At 41.0% G+C, this 17362-nt stretch overlaps 1 protein-coding gene across 3 annotated transcripts in view; it reads right to left on the bottom strand.

Annotated features, from left to right (window-relative positions):
* SVEP1 (sushi, von Willebrand factor type A, EGF and pentraxin domain containing 1) overlaps window positions 1–17362 on the bottom strand; it is a 160449-nt gene that overhangs the window by 64929 nt on the left and 78158 nt on the right. For all 3 annotated transcript variants that reach the window (XR_013541414.1, XM_020791136.3, XM_072992019.2), the window contains exons 18-22: window positions 11590–11751; window positions 9926–10087; window positions 6661–6752; window positions 2180–2276; window positions 1035–1148 (exon numbers count right to left, since the gene is read on the bottom strand). Coding sequence is in view for 2 of the 3 variants with exons in the window: in XM_020791136.3 (XP_020646795.3) it covers window positions 1035–1148; window positions 2180–2276; window positions 6661–6752; window positions 9926–10087; window positions 11590–11751 (627 nt within the window). In the remaining variant the exon portion in view is untranslated. The remainder of the gene's footprint in view (window positions 1–1034; window positions 1149–2179; window positions 2277–6660; window positions 6753–9925; window positions 10088–11589; window positions 11752–17362) is intronic.

A 17362-nucleotide genomic window follows, 5' to 3' on the forward strand; every position in this document is an offset into this window, starting at 1 on the left:
CTGGGTCATGAGGCCTTACAGCCCTGCCTTCCTGCAGAAAAACATCAACCAGGTGCCTGTCCAACATGTGGAACTTCCAGAATGGAGAATTCCGGGATCTAGAGGGTTTTTTTAAAGAAAGGATACATATGTCAAGTTTCTATTGCTCCAGACATAAAAAAACTAACTACATGCACATGTGAAATTTGTTTGAAAAAAAATCTGCAGTACTGCTTTAAGAATGCCAAGCATCTGTATCAAGGTATGTGCACAATGAGAAGTTGACTCTTTCCGACTCTGAGGACTCCATCTGCCTTTCAAGAGTAAGTCATCCTGCCACATCAGTTTGCTGTCTGGTATTCAAAGTAATTTGCTGTTTAAGCATCTGAAGCAAAAATATTCCTTGAGCATGCACGTGGCCATCCTGCCTAGGGAATTCTAAGTGTTGTAGTGGCAAAATACTCATCTGATCACCTCTAGTCAGTGGCTAATACTCCCATACAGCCCTGCAGTTGTGACCATGGGCCAAGTAACCAAATACCAGTGGCATAATCCCTTCCCTCCTCTCCTGGAGATGGAATTCTTATGGCTTTCTCACTCTCAGCTGGGGTGGTGATGAACTGCAATGGGCCAAGCATTCATTGCCCCATAATTCAGGGCGCCCCCTCTCTTTTTCTCAAAGCAACAATGAATGTGTCATCAGGCCCCTAGTATGTAGGTTTCCCCCACAAGCAGCATAAATATCCTGCATGTGGACAGCTTGGAAGGTCATGTTTTGAGACAGAAATGCTTTGATCTCAACTTCCGACAGTATATTTAAACCACAATAACTTACACTAGTATCTTTTTTTTGTATAATCACACTGCAGCAATTTAAAAAAGACTACTGATGAATTTCCTATCAGTCCCTTGAAGGAATTTTAAAACCTCTGTTTTGAAAAGAAGTTCACAGAAGGCAAAATATTATAAAGATAACGCAAATGGGACCCATGGTTTGTTTGTTTTTTTAAAAAGTGGGCAACCTGGATTTGATGTATTGGTTCATCATTTGTCACCTGAATAGCCTGGCTGGCACTGGCAAATGAATGTTGCAATGCCATCCTTGCAAATCCCTTTGTTGAGACAGGGGGATGACTTGCACTCATCAATCTCCTTTTCACATTTTAAGCCTAGAACACAGCCCAAAACAATACAAAGAAAAGAAAATGGATTACTTAAAAAAATATGCAACACAAAACATCAAATGAATATAACACAAATAAAAATAAAAAAGGTAATTAAACATAATTGTTTAGAAGAAGGGCCATATGAAAAGGGCCTTCAGAATTCTTCTCTAGAATTGAGTTCAGTGGCACTTACATCTGAATAGACAAGTATAGCATTATCCTGTTAGTTATATTAGTGGCATAAATGCCATAATACTGACAACAACATGTGACACGGTACCTAAAACTAATACGTTTATCTAAAGAAAAGATAGTAATCACCAATATATAGATCTTATCAAAAATATTGGGCTCCATAGAGAAAATGTCTTTAGTGGTGTGTCACTTCCAATAAAAAAGAAATGAAAATACCTGTAGGAAATAATGCCACAAAACAAAAAAGGCAAAAATCGTGGGATTTGCAAGCCTATAAACTAGTAAGAACCAATAACTCAGAACTAAAACGGCCCTCCTGGAAAAAGAAAACTTTTTTTGACACAGAGAAAGACCAGTGCTTGAGAAAAATGGTTCCAAATCCAGTCAAGTTATTATTGGGACAGCCAGTGGAGAATGCATAGGGGCACCTCATTATCAGACAGTTGCCCCCTAACCATCTGCTCCAGTCCCAAGCTGCCTATGGTCCCCTATTTTTTCACAAGCTGTTCCACAAGACCTTTTACTGACTCACTTCAATTTTAAAATACTATAACTTTTATCTTTCTTATTCACCATGTTTCCCAGACCATAATGGAAAACAAAACTCACAATGGACTACAAGATGTGCTCCATCAGCAGTCATCCAAGAGTTTACAAAACACTATTAGTGTATATTTTTCCTTTCTACTTACTTGCATTAAAAGCAATCTGTTTATTGAAAAGCATGCAGCTACAGAGTTCACGTAATATTTATCAGTGAGCAACAACTGAAATGTGCTTTCCAAAACAAAAACAAAACCCCGCACGTTTTCAGACATTATTCCAACACTGTTACTTACCTTCATATCCTGGTGGGCATATGCAGATATACCCACTCCCAACCTGTTTGCAAGTTCCATTGTTATTACACGGTTGCAGGAAACATTCATGGAATACCTGTGGCCAAGGGAAATAATATAATTTATTAAGAAAGCAAACATGCAGACGGAAAACCCTAACTGTCTAGCAGTGCACTTCCCTGAGATGAAGTGCTGAGTATGATGTTGATTTAGAAGCAAACAAATGTTCCTTCCATGAAGGTTATATCGTATTTCCTATTCAATGTGGTTGGGGGAATGTATTAGCCCTTCATCAGTCAATTTCTATTCAGCATATGATAGGTCAAAGCAGTTAAATCCTAAGTTTCCTTATATTATTATTCTTTCTTTCTTACAGACCAAACTAGTATTATTTAACTTTAAAAGAAATAAAATAATGGGTAGGGGGTGGAATTAGTGATGTAACCTATGTTGTACAGCAGGGGTGGGCAAAGTGTATAGCCTACAGCATGCATGCAGTCTCAAAAGACTAAATGTGGCCCTTCAGTGCACCAAGACTCAAATCCTGCCCATTTTAATTTTATTTATAAAGCAATTCATAAAAACCAATACTGGCATGTTTCTCATTCCATTTAGGAGCAATCAGTAGTAATATATATATTATATATCACAGTGGTTTCAAATCTACTTGTGTTGCTGACATGCCTATAGAAACTAATTGGGAAAAACAAAGCCTTTCTAGGAAATTACTGGTCAAACCACATCTGGAACACTGGCCTGTTAACTACATTAATATATCATCAGAGGATACAAAGAGACTATTTGATGAATTTTAGGAACAATGAGTAGTAATTGTGATAGTTGCTCTAATAAGCCCCTTTATATCACACAACAAAGTTACCTGGGGATCCAGTGGTATGTTACTACCTGATCTTCATATTTGACAGAAGGTCCCTCCCACAAAATAGCCATCCATCCCACCCAGTCCTTGCAGTCCTTGATGTTAAGAATTGTAATACCCAAGAAGGTAAAAAAATCTAGGAAATGAGCTTTTTCGGTTGTGGCCGCTTCTCTCTGGAACCAGCATCCTAAAGATGTTTACGGGGCAGTACTCCTCTCAGTCAGAGGTGGTGATAAACTGTACATAAGGAACAAATCTGCATTACTAAACTTAATTGACTGAATCAGAAGAACTGTGGATTGAAACCAGAGATCTTATTAGGGAAGAATGAAGCAAAAAGACAATTCTTACAGTAAAAAAGAAAAACCTAGATGAATGATAGAAGAATTTAAATTGTAAAGGATAGGCAAGAAACAAAAGTAAAAAGTAACAGAAATAGGGTCAGAACCATGAATGCAACTTTTCCTGTACCTCTTAGAGACAAAAAGAACTAATACAATGGCCAGTGCCAAGAAATAGAGGAGAACAACAACAGGGGAGAGAGGGAACAAGAGATCTCTTCCAGAAAATCCAAGAAATCAAAGAGAAATGTAAGATTAAATTAGGAATGCTGAAAGACTAACAGTGAAGCAAACTAACTCACTAGAAGAAAATCAAAAGTAGGCGGAAATGACATATTGAAGACCTATCCAGATGAATTAAAGGATGACAAATACTTTTGAAGAGGAATCCTATGATGAAGAACCCACCGTTCTAGAAAGTGAAGTGAAAGCTGCTCTGAAAGCACTGGGAAGAAATAAATCACCAGGGGTAGATGGGATAATGACAGAATTCTTTCAAGCCACAGAGACTAAATCCTAACAAGATGCCAATGCATATGGAAAACTAAACAATGGCCCACAGACTGGAAATGTTCAATATACATTTCAATCCCCCCAAAAAGAGATGCCAAAGATTATGCTCTAATTTCCCATGCAAGCAAAGTGATGCTCAAGGCATTAAAACAAAGGCTTTTAACCTTATTTGGATGATTTAACTCAGAAAACAAATATTTCAGGCAAAACCAAAATAAAAATAGACAAAAATGTTATGGCACCTTAAAGACTAACTGCTATACTTTAATGTGGACAGGGCACAAGTAGTTGATACTGTGGCATTGTGCCCAGAAAAAAAACCAGTCTCTTTGTTTGGGGACCATTATAGATGTATAAATATTTGTCATGTAGTCTCACAACTAATCAAGAAGGTGCTAGTCGCACAGCCAGTTATGTGATTGGCACCTTGTTCATTAGCTGCAGTTTGCCATCATGACCTGGGATTTCACCTGCTTCCTGGTATGATTCCAGCCATGGGAGCAAAATAAAAGAGTGGGCACATGCAAACTTGAGATTTGTGCAGGTTCCTTTCAAAATGGCTAAATAATGGCTTAGTTTCATGATCAAACCAGGTTTCAGTTCCAGCGCTTCCATATTTCGCCAGTCCTTAAAGGAATGTGTTAATATTTGTTGTAAGATCTTTGAAAACAGGATGCCTCCCTCCCTGCTTTATCAGAACACAAACGTCTCAGAGGCCAAAATCATCTGGCATAATTAGCAAAGGCACAGGGGAAACAATGTTACCAGGGACTCTTTAAACTGCCAATTAGAGTTCCTGCTCGGATTCTGAGTTGCCCCCAAAGTCATGCACAGTGAGGAATTGAATCAAGGGACACCACTTTCCCTATCACAGCATAAATTATGTAGAGCCGTGGTTCCAACCTTGGGCAACCCTGGTGTTCTTGGACTGCAGCTCCCAGAAACCCTGGCCAGCACAGCTAGTGGTGTAGGCTTCCTGGAGTTCCAATCTAAGAACACTTAGGCTGGGAACCACTGATTTAGAACATTTTGGTCACATTGTCTCTTCATAATGAATTTTAATCGTAAGTGCTCTGTGGCTGATTTGCCTAAAGATGGAGATGTACATGTATTAAATAATTAAATAAACTTCAAGGTTTGTTATGTGTTGTCAAGTCATATCTGACCCTAACAGGCCTTTCAGAGTAAGTGAGATATTTAAAAACTGCCTTTTCGGTTCCATGCCTCCCCCCTCCCCAAGTTAGTTTCCATGGCTGAGTGGAGATTTTAACCCAGGCTCCTTGGGTCCTAGTCCACCACACCACGTATCTATATTCCTGCTTAGTTACATATGATTTTATACTTTCATATGTGTGCAGAATTTCACCCAGTCTGAATTTTATATTGACTCTGTCACTTGTCTAAAATCTAATGAATTTTCAGCCACTAGTGAAAGGTGAAGGCAAAGGATTCTGAAAACAATGACAGTGAAGTAGAAGAAGGAACCTAGCACCTAGAAAAAATATCAGAAAGCAGAAATATGTTTACAATTAGTGAAAAATCATCAAACTATAAGATACTTTTTGATGGTCAGATTTGGCTTCCATCTTATATCTGCAAAGCTCTTGCTGAAACTACAGGACAGTACCTCAGTGTGGTGTGCTAGGTTACAAATGGGGAAACCAGAGAAATCCCAGATTAACTATAATGATCACTAGATGAGTCAGATGATAACTACCTGTGCTCCTTTCTGAGTATGAGTGCAGGTATAAGTGGACAAAGTGTCTGTGATATCCATTGCTTTGAGTTCTTTCAATTCATAAAGAAGTTGCTACCTCCCGTGTTGAATAGGGACAAAACGTTTTGTTTCACTACATTATGTTGAATCCATAGGTTATGGTCTTTTCTAATACTTGCCTTGACCAAGACTTTTTTCATGTATTAGTCTAGTCATCTACGTGTTATGAGTGCAGCTGAAGATCCGGAACCTGAGGGGTTAACTAGCTGAGAATGCTGAGCGATTAGAAATACAAACAGCTGAATTGCCTCCAGATTCTCCTCCCCCAGTAGACAGCCTGAGAGCCAGGCTTCAGGGAAGACTTATGATGAAAAGGTCAGAGGATTGCTTGAAGGCTGCCTGCAGAAACATCCAATCAACTAGCCCTGAGTTCTGACAGGATGAAAAGGCTTCCAGCAGTTCAAGGACTGTTTTACTATATAAGCAGCTCTCAGATGGCTGGAAGTCTGTGGAAGCAACAAGTCAAGTCTCTGGCTTGCATCCACACTCCTGACAACCTTGAACCTTGTTCTCTAGACCGTTGGCTTTGGACTCTGACCCTGGACTAAGTTGTGTGAGTTGGCTTTGGTATTTGGATATTGGTTCTGCATTCTTTGAATTTCTGACATAGAAATGGCTTATTGGACTCTGCTGTTGTAACCCCTGGGAACGTGACACTATGCTTGGGTTACATATCACCTCCCAGTGATTGCCAAATATTAACCAGGAAACATGGTGCTACCTCTGTGTGTCACATTATGCTGCTCCTCTTACATATCACAAATGCCTGACTACTGAGCTGACACCATGCATCTGATCAACTGGGTTGCTGTCCACAAAAGCTTAAAAATGTTAGTCTTTAAAGTGACTCATGATTCTTTGTTATAAAACATTGTAATAATGCTACAGAACACATCAACTACAGTATGTGTTTTTGCACAGAATATATTTTCACTTTTAGCATGTGCTAGAAAATTATTTCTGTTCTTGCCTGGCTGCTGATTTTGTACTCCTTCTTGGTATTTTCTGGAGCAGCTGGGAGTGCTATGCTTTCTTCTGCTGCAGAGAAAGTAGAGCCGAAACCTAAATGGAATTGACATGAAAGCAGTTGTAAAAATCTTATATTTTTATATTACACACACACACGCAAAATTTTATATTATATACAAGCTATTTTAACAGCAAACTTGCACAGAAATGAGGCAAAATTTCTCTCTTCTTTTTCATCTTGCTGCCACCACATCTATTTTGGCATGTATAGTCATGTGAAAAGGAAAATATACCCTCTTTGAATTTGATGGGCTTATGTATCATGACATAATAAAAATCATCTGGTGCTTAGCAGGTCTGAAAATTAGGTAAATGCAACCTCAGATGAACACAAAAAATTACATATTACACTGTGTCATGATTTATTTAACAAAAATAGAAACAAAATTGAGAAGCCATGTGTGAAAAACTAAGTACACCTTATGATTCCATGACTTGTAGAACCACCTTTATCAGCAATAATGTGAAGTAATCATTTTCTGTATGAGTTTATCAGTCTCTCACACTGTTGTGCAGAAATTTTGACCCACTCTTCTTTACAATGTTGCTTCAGTTCATTGAGGTTTGTGGGCGTTTGTTTATGTTAAGGTTCCGCCACACCATTTCAATAGGGCTGAGGTCTGGACTTTGACTGGGCCATTGCAAAACTTTCTTTCCTTTTTCATCCATTCTGCTGTTGATTTGCTGGTGTGCTTGGGATCAGTGTCCTCTTGCATGACTCAATTTTTGGCCAAGCTGTCAGATAAATGGCCTCACATTAGACTCTAGAATATTGTGGTAAACAGAGGAGTTCATGGTTGTCTCAATTGCTGCAAGGGTCCTGTGGCTGCAAAACAAGCCCAAATCCTCACCCCTCCACCACTGTGCTTGATAGTTGGTATAGGGTGTTTGTGCTGATATGTTGTGCTTGGTTTTCGCCAAACATGGCATTGTGCATTATGGCCAAACATCTCCACTTTGGTCTCATGTGTACAAAGGACATTGTTCCAGAAGTCTTGTGGTTTGTCCAGATGCAACTTTGCAAACCTCAGCCATATTGTCATGTTCTTTTTAGATAGGTTTTCTCCTGGGAACCCTTCCAAGCATACCATATTTGTTCAGTGTTCTTCTAATTGTACTGTCATGAGTAGAGATGAGGGTATTCATATACGAATACAAATACTCCCGCACAGGTGGACATAGCAAGGGTCCAGCCCTCTGGGGTCAGACTGTCCACTCACCTTTCTGCTGCTGCCTCAGGCTTCATGCTCCCTTCCTATCATTCTAGAGTTTGCAGTTGACTAGCCACTCCTGGCAGGAGGTGGAATGACAATCCTCCCTGCCAGGTCGAAGAGTGGCTCACCAACTGGGTGCTCCAGAACAATTGGAAGGGAGCACAGAGCCTGCGGCAGAAGCGGAAGGGTGAATGGACATATCCACCTGTGTGGGGGATCTGTATACAAATACAAATACCCCCATCTCTAGTCATGACCTTTAACATTTAATAGGCTAATTGAGGCTTGTAGAGTCTGAGATGTAATTCTTGGGGATTTTTTTGCAATTTTTCTGAGCATTGTATGGTCTGACCTTGGGGTGAATTTGCTTGGATGTCCACTCAGCAAATGTCTTGAATGTTTTCCACTTGTGAGTAATATTCCTTACTGTAGAATGATGGACTTTAAATTGTTTGGAAATGGCCCAAATTGATAGGCAGCAACAATCACTTCTCTATAACCATTGCTGATGTTTTTCCTCCTTGATATTGCTACAGAGCATCAAACTGATAAAACTTTTACAGAGGTGGTCACACTTGCATATGATCAAATTACCCAAGGACATTTGGTTAGCACCACCTGGCTGCTACTTAGCTTCTTAATTCCTATGTAAGTAGTAGGGGTGTACTTAATTTTTCACACATGCCTTATCAAGTTTGGCTTTATTTTTGTTATATCAGTCATGACACAATGTAATATGTAATGTGTTATTGTTCATCTGAGACTGTATTTACATAATTTAGAGACCTGCTAAGGACCAGATGATTTTTATTATGTCCTGATACATAAAACCATAGAATTAAAAGAAGGTGTACTTTCTTTTTCACATGACTGTAGCTCAGCATCCAAACCCATGAGCATCTTAATTACCAGAGAAGTCAGCTCAGTTAGAATGACTAGATCTACTACATAGAATGTAAGCAATGTCTGTTAAGAACAAATTAAGACAAGCTAAGGCTCCTTAATTTTTAAAGAACATTATTTTCATCTAAGATATTTTAGAAAAGATGTCAAAAAATGCTTACAAAGTGCTCATGGACATCTGACACTCACGTTAGCTGTGAGGATTAGAAAATTAGTATAGGCCAAAAGCAGTGTCTTAAAAATCTTTTCTATGTCCTGAAATTGTACATTAAATTATATTAATTGAAAATATTATCTAAATATTAATACTATTTATTGATAATAAATATGTGTCTACTACATAGGAATGAGGACTGAGACAAAAGGAAAGCTACATGTGGAATTAAACAGGTTGTACTTTCATTAGAATCTTATCATACAGCAGCCTAGTCTACCTAGACTATTTTATTTATTTATTTATTTTTGATTTATATAGTGCCATCTGGCAGCCAAAGCCACTATGGGCGGTTTATAACAAGTAACATAAAAACAAAGTAACAAAACAGCAAATAACAGCATCCATACATGGGGCGAAAATCAAAAGTCATAAGGTGTGGTGAGGATAAAATTACAATAAATTAAATTAAAAGCATAGAAAAATATGAAGAGAAGAGAATTATTGTAAGCCGCCCAGAGACCTCTGGGTAGTGTGGGCGGCATATAAATTGAATAAATAAATAAATAAATAAATAAATAAATAAATAAATAAATAAATAAATAAATAAAACACAAGTTGTCTATAAAAAAACAAGGAAAAGGCAATGTGGTCTCTAAGGTTGTCTACACTGTCTTGACCCATTTTTCAAAGGACTAATCACCCTAATTGCAGGATGAGTTTGAAGGCCACAAAGCCTTACTGCCTCATGAAGAGGTACTTTTCTGTCCATTGTTTTGTCTCCGCCCTGTACAAATGAGTCATGGAACCTGGGCTCTTATATGTTCCCTCCCAGTGAGGGCCCAGTCCAGCTTTTCATTAAATTCAGAAACTTCTGTTAGTAAGAACGGGTGAAGAGAGACTGTGCCTTTCATGTTTTAGAGAAAATAACTTACTTGAACAATCCGCTATGGATCTGGCCCCAATCACTGTGGTAGTCCCATAAAATGGACAAGACAGGCAGTAGGACTTCCCTGGGTCAGGTTGATAATAGTCCCTGGGACAAGGGTGGCAAGGCATTAAACCAGAACGAGAGAATTCTCCAGCTGGACAGGGTACTGCAAAATGCAAACAAACAGTTTTAGAACAAATGCTCTACCATCTCCCCTGCCCCTGATTCATCGATAATAAACATTTCTTTTACAAAATACAGGAAATTCCTGTGATCAATGGGAAAGCTGCATGGGATTGGGGGGGGGGAGGAGACTGGCTATTTAAAATTCAGGGCCAAACTAGATATCTGGCACTTCTTAGTTGATAAGTGGACACCCACTTGTAGATATTAAGTGGACATTTGACCAGGAGGTATCTGTCAAATGCCTAGTCTGGAACTTGGGCTTACATTTGCAGACCAATCTTATGTGTTTTTCCTCAGAAGTAATTTTCATTGAATTCAGTGGGATATTTTGATAAACACATTTGAAGGCTTTTGTTTTTATAAAATGCCTAAGATCATATAACCTTTGTTGCATGTTTTACAAGACACAACATTCATATCCACTGGCAATCTTTCTTTTTGACCAGTGCCAGCAAATATTTTCAGAGTGTCCAAATACACAAAAGGAGCATAAAAATTATTTTTCAACAGCTTGATTTTAATTTTTCCATTACCTACATGTTCTTCCATCGGGAACTGCTGACATTGGGATTGCATAACATGCCACCCATCAAGGAAAATGCAGCTTACTTACTAAATGTAGCAGCCTGTTAATTTTTGCAGTCCCAGAAAGCACATAAAAACAGGTTATCATACTACTAAAGAACCACCTTAATTATCATTTGACAAAAAGCAGACAAAGGGAGTAAGTGAAAGGCTAATTTCCCTGATCCTAGAAATGCATCCAAAAGAAAACAAATAATAATAATGATAATCTTATGCCCTATCAGGCAGAGCTTGTGGGGGGTTTATTTCTGTATCATTGTGATAAGGGTGGGCAACATAAAGACTTGTGGCCCCAATGTGGCTCACTAGCTATTATTATACTGTCACTTGTGGTGATAAAATGGGTTCACCCCTTGTTTTTTAAAAGAACCAGGCACATGAAAACTTCCAAAAGACAATTCATCTTAAAAGGAAAGGTGTATCGCCACTCTACTTCGTGTCTTCATCTTAAAAAGTGGAGACCTTTGCAGGTGCCAACAATTAGTCAATATCTTTTTAAAGAGAGAAACAAGATGTGCAACTTGTGTTTAAGATGGATCACATTTCCTGGAGGCTTGGAGAGAGTGAGATTCTCTTCAAAATCAAGTCCATGGCCCCACACACCTTGTTTACAAAAGAAAATAAGGAAGCTGCGGTAGCATTGTACAGCGCTCTAGTGAGTTCAGGTACAACTCCCAGCTTCAGTGCCTAGTCCTGTTTTGAAGCATAGGTCCAGTGGAACCCGTAAAACATCCTCCTCCATTTTAAAAAATTCCTTTACAAAATTAACGAGTGCATGAACAAAACAGAGGAAAGATATGCTGCACACTGCGAGTCAAAAATATTCTACTTATTCAAAGAGCTGGAATGTGGCGTATTTAGCAACATGCTGTTTCCTAGAATTTAGATGTCACAAACCTCCACATGCCGATATATCCACAGCTCCTCTTTTGACTGTTGAAATATTTTCTGGGCAAGAAATGCAGTGCTTTGATCCAGTTGCAGGCTGATATTTGCCAAAAGGACATGATTCACAGATCTCAAGGCCATTCGGAGAATAGGTTCCTGGCTTGCACTGAGCTAATTATGTAAGAACAATACATCAGAATTAAGGGACAGCTAACTTTAAATAAGCATCAAGGTGAACAGCCAAAAATCCAATCTGCCAATGACAAGTTGACCCATAAAACAAATTGTAACTGACTATTTATAACCACAAATCAGTGTATAGTAAAACAGCATGAAGCATGTGTCAGCAGTACTAATGTTTAAAGCAGGGGTGTCCAACTTTTCACCTTCCCTGGGCCACATTAGAAGATGAAAATTTGGTTTGGGCCGCACATAAATTCGGTTTGGGCCGCAGGGGGGGGCAGCCCTAGCCGTCCTCCGCAGCCCCGCTCCAAGCGCGCGTACCAGCAGCTGCGATCTCAGACAGCAGAGGCTGCCAGCTTCGACTCCGGTGGGTTTATGGGGCCGGGAGGGGGTCCACCTATTGACAGGGATGGCACAATGCAGTCACACAGCCCCCCTCTTCCCTCCCCTCCCCTCCCCCTCCTTCCTTCCTTCCCTCTCTCCCCCCTACTGTTGTGACTTGCCCCAGCCACATTCTGGCTGCAAGAGCCGGCAGTGTAACTTGAAACTTTGGAATTTCTTCAAAAATAAAAAACTGCACTGGGCCGCATTACGAGTCGACCTGGGCCGCATGCGGCCCACGGGCCGCAGGTTGGACAAGCCTGGTTTAAAGTGAAAGAAAATGGTGTATTTAGTTTAAATTACGCCCTGGTCGCAAGAGGGAAATGTTCTCTAGTTCTTCCAATACTTTCCATACCTCTGTTGTAATGATTCTCAGTCCCATGGTATATATATATATCAGGGCAAATGTATCAATAACTTTTAGTGGTAACAATTTATTTCCTCCTATTTGAATCATTATGGCCAGTTACACCATGGTTTATTTTCTCTCTTGCTTCAAAGTGCAATTCAGCCCCATGATTTATATTTATGATTTAATATAATATAATAATATTCTATAATATAAAATATTTATTAACTTTTCTAAAAATATTTATTGACACAGTGGTGCCTCGCATAGCGACGATAATCAGTGCAGCAAAAATCGCTGCAAAGTGATTTTGTCGCTATGCGATATTAAAAAGCCCATAGAAATGCATTGAAACCCCTTCAATGCGTTCCTATGGGCTTCAGACTCACCTTTAAGCGAAAATCCTCCATACGGTGGCCATTTTCGCTGCCCGGTAAGCGAGGAATCTGTCCCAGAAAACAGCAGGCGGCCATTTTTTTAACCTGGTGGCTATTTTGGAACCACTGATCAGCTGTTAAAAAATCATCGCTTTGCGATGATGAGTAAGTGAAACAGGGTACCGATCATCGCAAAGCGATTTTTCCCCATAGGGAAAAAAGTTAATCGCTATGCGATTTCATCATTAAACGGGGTGCCCGTTAAGCGAGGCACCACTGTACATTGATATATCTGGAAGACGTTTCAGTTTGGGAAAATGTCCTCTTTTGCACTGGCTGCTTCTGCAGAATTGCATCAGTCTATTTCCCTCACCATCTCTTCTGCCTTTCAGTTTAATCTGCCATTTCCTTTTCCCTCCTGCAACACTTCTCACAATGACTAGTGAAGAGCAGAATGTCGAAATGCTGGTACTGCAGCAATGGCTCAAATTGTTCTGTGACATACTTTACCAATGTATCAATGTAGCAGCTACAAAAAAAATTAATATGCATGCCACAAGAATGGCAACCACTTTCCTGGCTTTGATTCTGAAAAGAAGCAGGTCAGGTCATACATACAAGCAATTCTGGTAAGGAATGCATTAATACAAGAGAGGTACAAAATAGCACAACCTTCCCAGGGAGTGGAAAATAAACTGCAGCTACACTGCTGGCCATGAAAATGTTTCGATCTTGACTGTGCGTCATGTGATTGGGGGAAAAAGCAACGATCTAACTGGGGGATAACTAGAGAACAACTCCTTTGTGTGACCAGGCCCTTAGACTGGTCGTTTGACCAGATAGGCGGGGTATAAATACAATCAATCAATCAATCAATAAGTCCATCTCAATCATGCTTCTATTACTAAAGTGCTAGCTCAAAGAATTAGAATTTACTTTCACAATTTTCTCTATCCACGTCTGTTACTGTATACATGAACCGAGCAGTTATTTTAAAAACAAAATAGAAAGTCGTAGTAGGCATCCTTCAGTCTCAAGAGACTATGGTATCGTGCTCTGTATGGAGGTCTTGGAACAGTGTCTTGTGTGGCTGAGAAGGCCAATTCGAGAGTGACAATCCCTTCCACACTGGAGACAAATCCAATCTGTCCCCTGTCCAGCTCCCTGGTTTTGCTTGTTTTGGGACTGCCTCTTTGCCTCGGCCTGCTGGGCAAGGGTCTCTTCAAATTGGGAGAGGCCATGATGCACCGCCTGCCTCCAGGCTGAACGCTCAGACGTCAAGGTTTCCCATCTGTTGAGGTCCATTCCTAAGACCTTCAGATCCCGCTTGCAGATGTCCTTGTAACGCAGCTGTGGTCTCCCTCGGGGGCGGCTTCCCTGCACTAATTCTCCATACAGGAGATCTTTTGGAATCCGACCATCAGCCATTCTCACGACGTGCCCAAGCCAACGTAGACGGCGCTGTTTCAATATTGTATACATGCTGAAAATTCCAGCTCGTTCTAGGACTACTCTATTTGGAACTTTGTCCTGCCAGGTGATACCAAAAATGCGTCGGAGACAACGCATATGGAAGGTGTTCAGCTTCCTCTCCTGCCGTGCACAAAGGGTCCAGGACTCGCTGCAGTATAGGAGTGTGCTCAGGACACAGGCTCTATAGACCTGGATCTTGGTATGTGTTGTCAGTTTCTTATTGAGCCATACTCTCTTTGTGAGTCTAGAGAACATGGTAGCTGCTTTCCCAATGCGTTTATCCAGCTCGACATCTAGGGAGAGAGTGTCAGAGATTGTTGAGCCAAGGTACACAAATTCATGAACAACCTCCAGTTCTTGCATGGAGATAGTAATAGAGGGAGGTGAGTCCACGCCCTGGCACATGACTTGTGTTTTCTTCAGGCTGATAGTTAGTCCAAAGTCTTGGCAGGCCTTGCTAAAATGATTTATGAGTTGTTGGAGGTCTTCAGCAGAGTGGGCAACAATGGCTGCATCATCAGCAAAGAGGAAGTCCCGCATGCATTTCAGTTGGACTTTGGTCTTCGCTCTCAATCTAGTGAGATTAAAGAGCTTTCCATCTGATCTAGTCCGGAGATAGACACCTTCTGTTGCAGTTCCAAAGGCCTGCTTCAGCATGACAGCAAAGAAGATCCCAAACAGGGTTGGCACAAGGACACAGCCTTGTTTTACTCCGCTTCGGATGTCAAAGGGATCTGATGTTGAGCCATCAAAAACTACAGTGCCCTTCATTTCCTCATGAAAGGACCTGATGATATTAAGGAGTTGAGGTGGACATCCAATCTTGGGAAGTATTTTAAAAAGTCCGTCCCTGCTAACCAAGTCAAAGGCCTTTGTGAGATCTATGAAGGCCACAAAGAGTGGCTGTTGTTGTTCCCTGCATTTCTCCTGCAGCTGTCGGAGGGAGAATACCATGTCAGTGGTGGATCTGTTAGCTCGAAAACCACACTGTGATTCTGGATACACTCTGTCTGCAAGCACCTGAAGTCTCTTCAGCACAACACGGGCCAGCAGCTTCCCTACAACGCTGAGAAGAGAGATACCACGGTAGTTATTGCAGTCACCCCTGTCGCCTTTGTTCTTATACAATGTGATGATGTTTGCGTCCTTCATGTCCTGTGGTACTCCACCTTCTCTCCAGCAAAGAGAAAAGAGTTCATACAGCTCAGTGGTGATGATCTCTTTACAACACTTCAAAACTTCAACGGGGATGTTGTCCTTTCCAGGTGCCTTGCCAGAGGCAAGGGAATCCAAGGCTGCTTTTATTTCTGCTAAAGTTGGTTCACTGTCCAGCTCTTCCAAGAGAGGCAGGCACTCAATGTTATTTAGTGCCTCTTCCGTTACTACATTCTCTTTAGAATATAGCTCAGAGTAGTGCTGTACCCAGCGTTCCATCTGCTGTGCTCGATCCTGGATGATCACGCCTGTAGTAGACTTCAAGGGAGCAGATTTCTTCTGTATTGGACCTAAAGCCTGCTTGATACCATCATACATTCCCTTGATGTTACCTGTGTCCGCTGCTATCTGTATCTGAGAGCAGAGCTGAAGCCAATAATCATTGGAACATCTCCTGGCAGTCTGTTGGACTTGGCTACGAGCAGCTCGAAGAGCCTGCAAGTTGTACTCACTAGGACAGGCTTTGTATGCTGCTAGAGCTCTCCTCTTATCCTCGATGGCTGGAATCAGCTCCTCTGAATGGGCTTCGAACCAGTCAGCCGTCTTTTTGGTCTTCTTGCCAAATGTGGACAAGGCAGTGTTATAAACAGCGTTCTTGAAGTGTTCCCATCGTTCAGGTGCATTCGCATCAGCCGGGCCTGGAAGGGTTTCCTGAAGCGCTTGGGCAAATTCCTCCACTTTTCTTTGATTGCGAATCTTGTTGATATCTATACGTGGTTTTCCTTCCTTTTTAGTGTGATACAATCTCTTTGTTTGCAGTTTTATTCTGCTACACACCAGGGAATGATCAGTGTCACAATCAGCACTCTGGTAACTGTGTGTGATCGTAATACTAGATAAGCTAGAACGTCTAGTGAGGATCAAATCAAGCTGATGCCAATGCTTCGATCTTGGATGTCTCCAGGAAACTTTGTGTTGAGGCTTTGTATTAAAGAATGTGTTGGTGACACAAAGACCATAATAACAGCAAAACTCCAGCAAACGTTGGCCATTTTCATTCATCTTCCCAATGCCAAAACGGCCTAGACAGGTGGGCCAAGAGTTGTGATCAGCACCAACTCTAGCATTAAAGTCTCCGAGAATGAACAGCGGCTCTCTCTCAGGGACGTTTTTGATAGTAGCTGCCAGATCGTCATAGAATTTGTCTTTGACTTCTGTTGTGGATGACAGTGTTGGTGCATATGCACTGATGAGGGTGACCAGTCCCGCTGATGAGTGGAGCTGCAGAGACAGGATTCTTTCACTCCCCACAGTAGGTGGAACAATGGATCTCAGCAGAGTATTTCTGACCGCAAAGCCAACACCATATTCCCTGGTCTCGTTCAATGGTTTTCCCTGCCAGAAGAATGAGAAGTTTTTTTCTTTGACAGATCCCATGTCTGGCAATCTCGTCTCTTGCAGGGCAACAATGTCCATCTGCAGTCTACTCAGTTCAATGTCGATAACAGCTGTCTTGCGCACGTCGTCTATTTCCTGCAGGTTGTCAGAAAAGCCAGGGGTCATTGTCCGAACATTCCAGGTTCCCAACTTTAGGGCAGATGTTTTCTTTTGATTGTTGCGTGGTGCATGGTTATTGATCTGTTTTTCGGCTCTCTGACCATCAGAAGTAGTCCCTGGCATCATGCTGTGTGCCAATCGAGCAAAACGTATAACCAGTAACTGCTAGTTCCTGTGTTATTTCAACACTGTATGCAAAGCTGGAGTGTCCTCTCCAGAGCACGAAGCCTGGGTAGAATAATATGGAGGATAGGCTGTTACCCAAGCAGAAAATCCCCCCTCTCCACGTCACTGAAATAGTCCAATG

This window comes from Pogona vitticeps, chromosome 2 (genome assembly GCF_051106095.1).
Source record: "Pogona vitticeps strain Pit_001003342236 chromosome 2, PviZW2.1, whole genome shotgun sequence".
Lineage (NCBI taxonomy): Eukaryota > Metazoa > Chordata > Lepidosauria > Squamata > Agamidae > Pogona > Pogona vitticeps.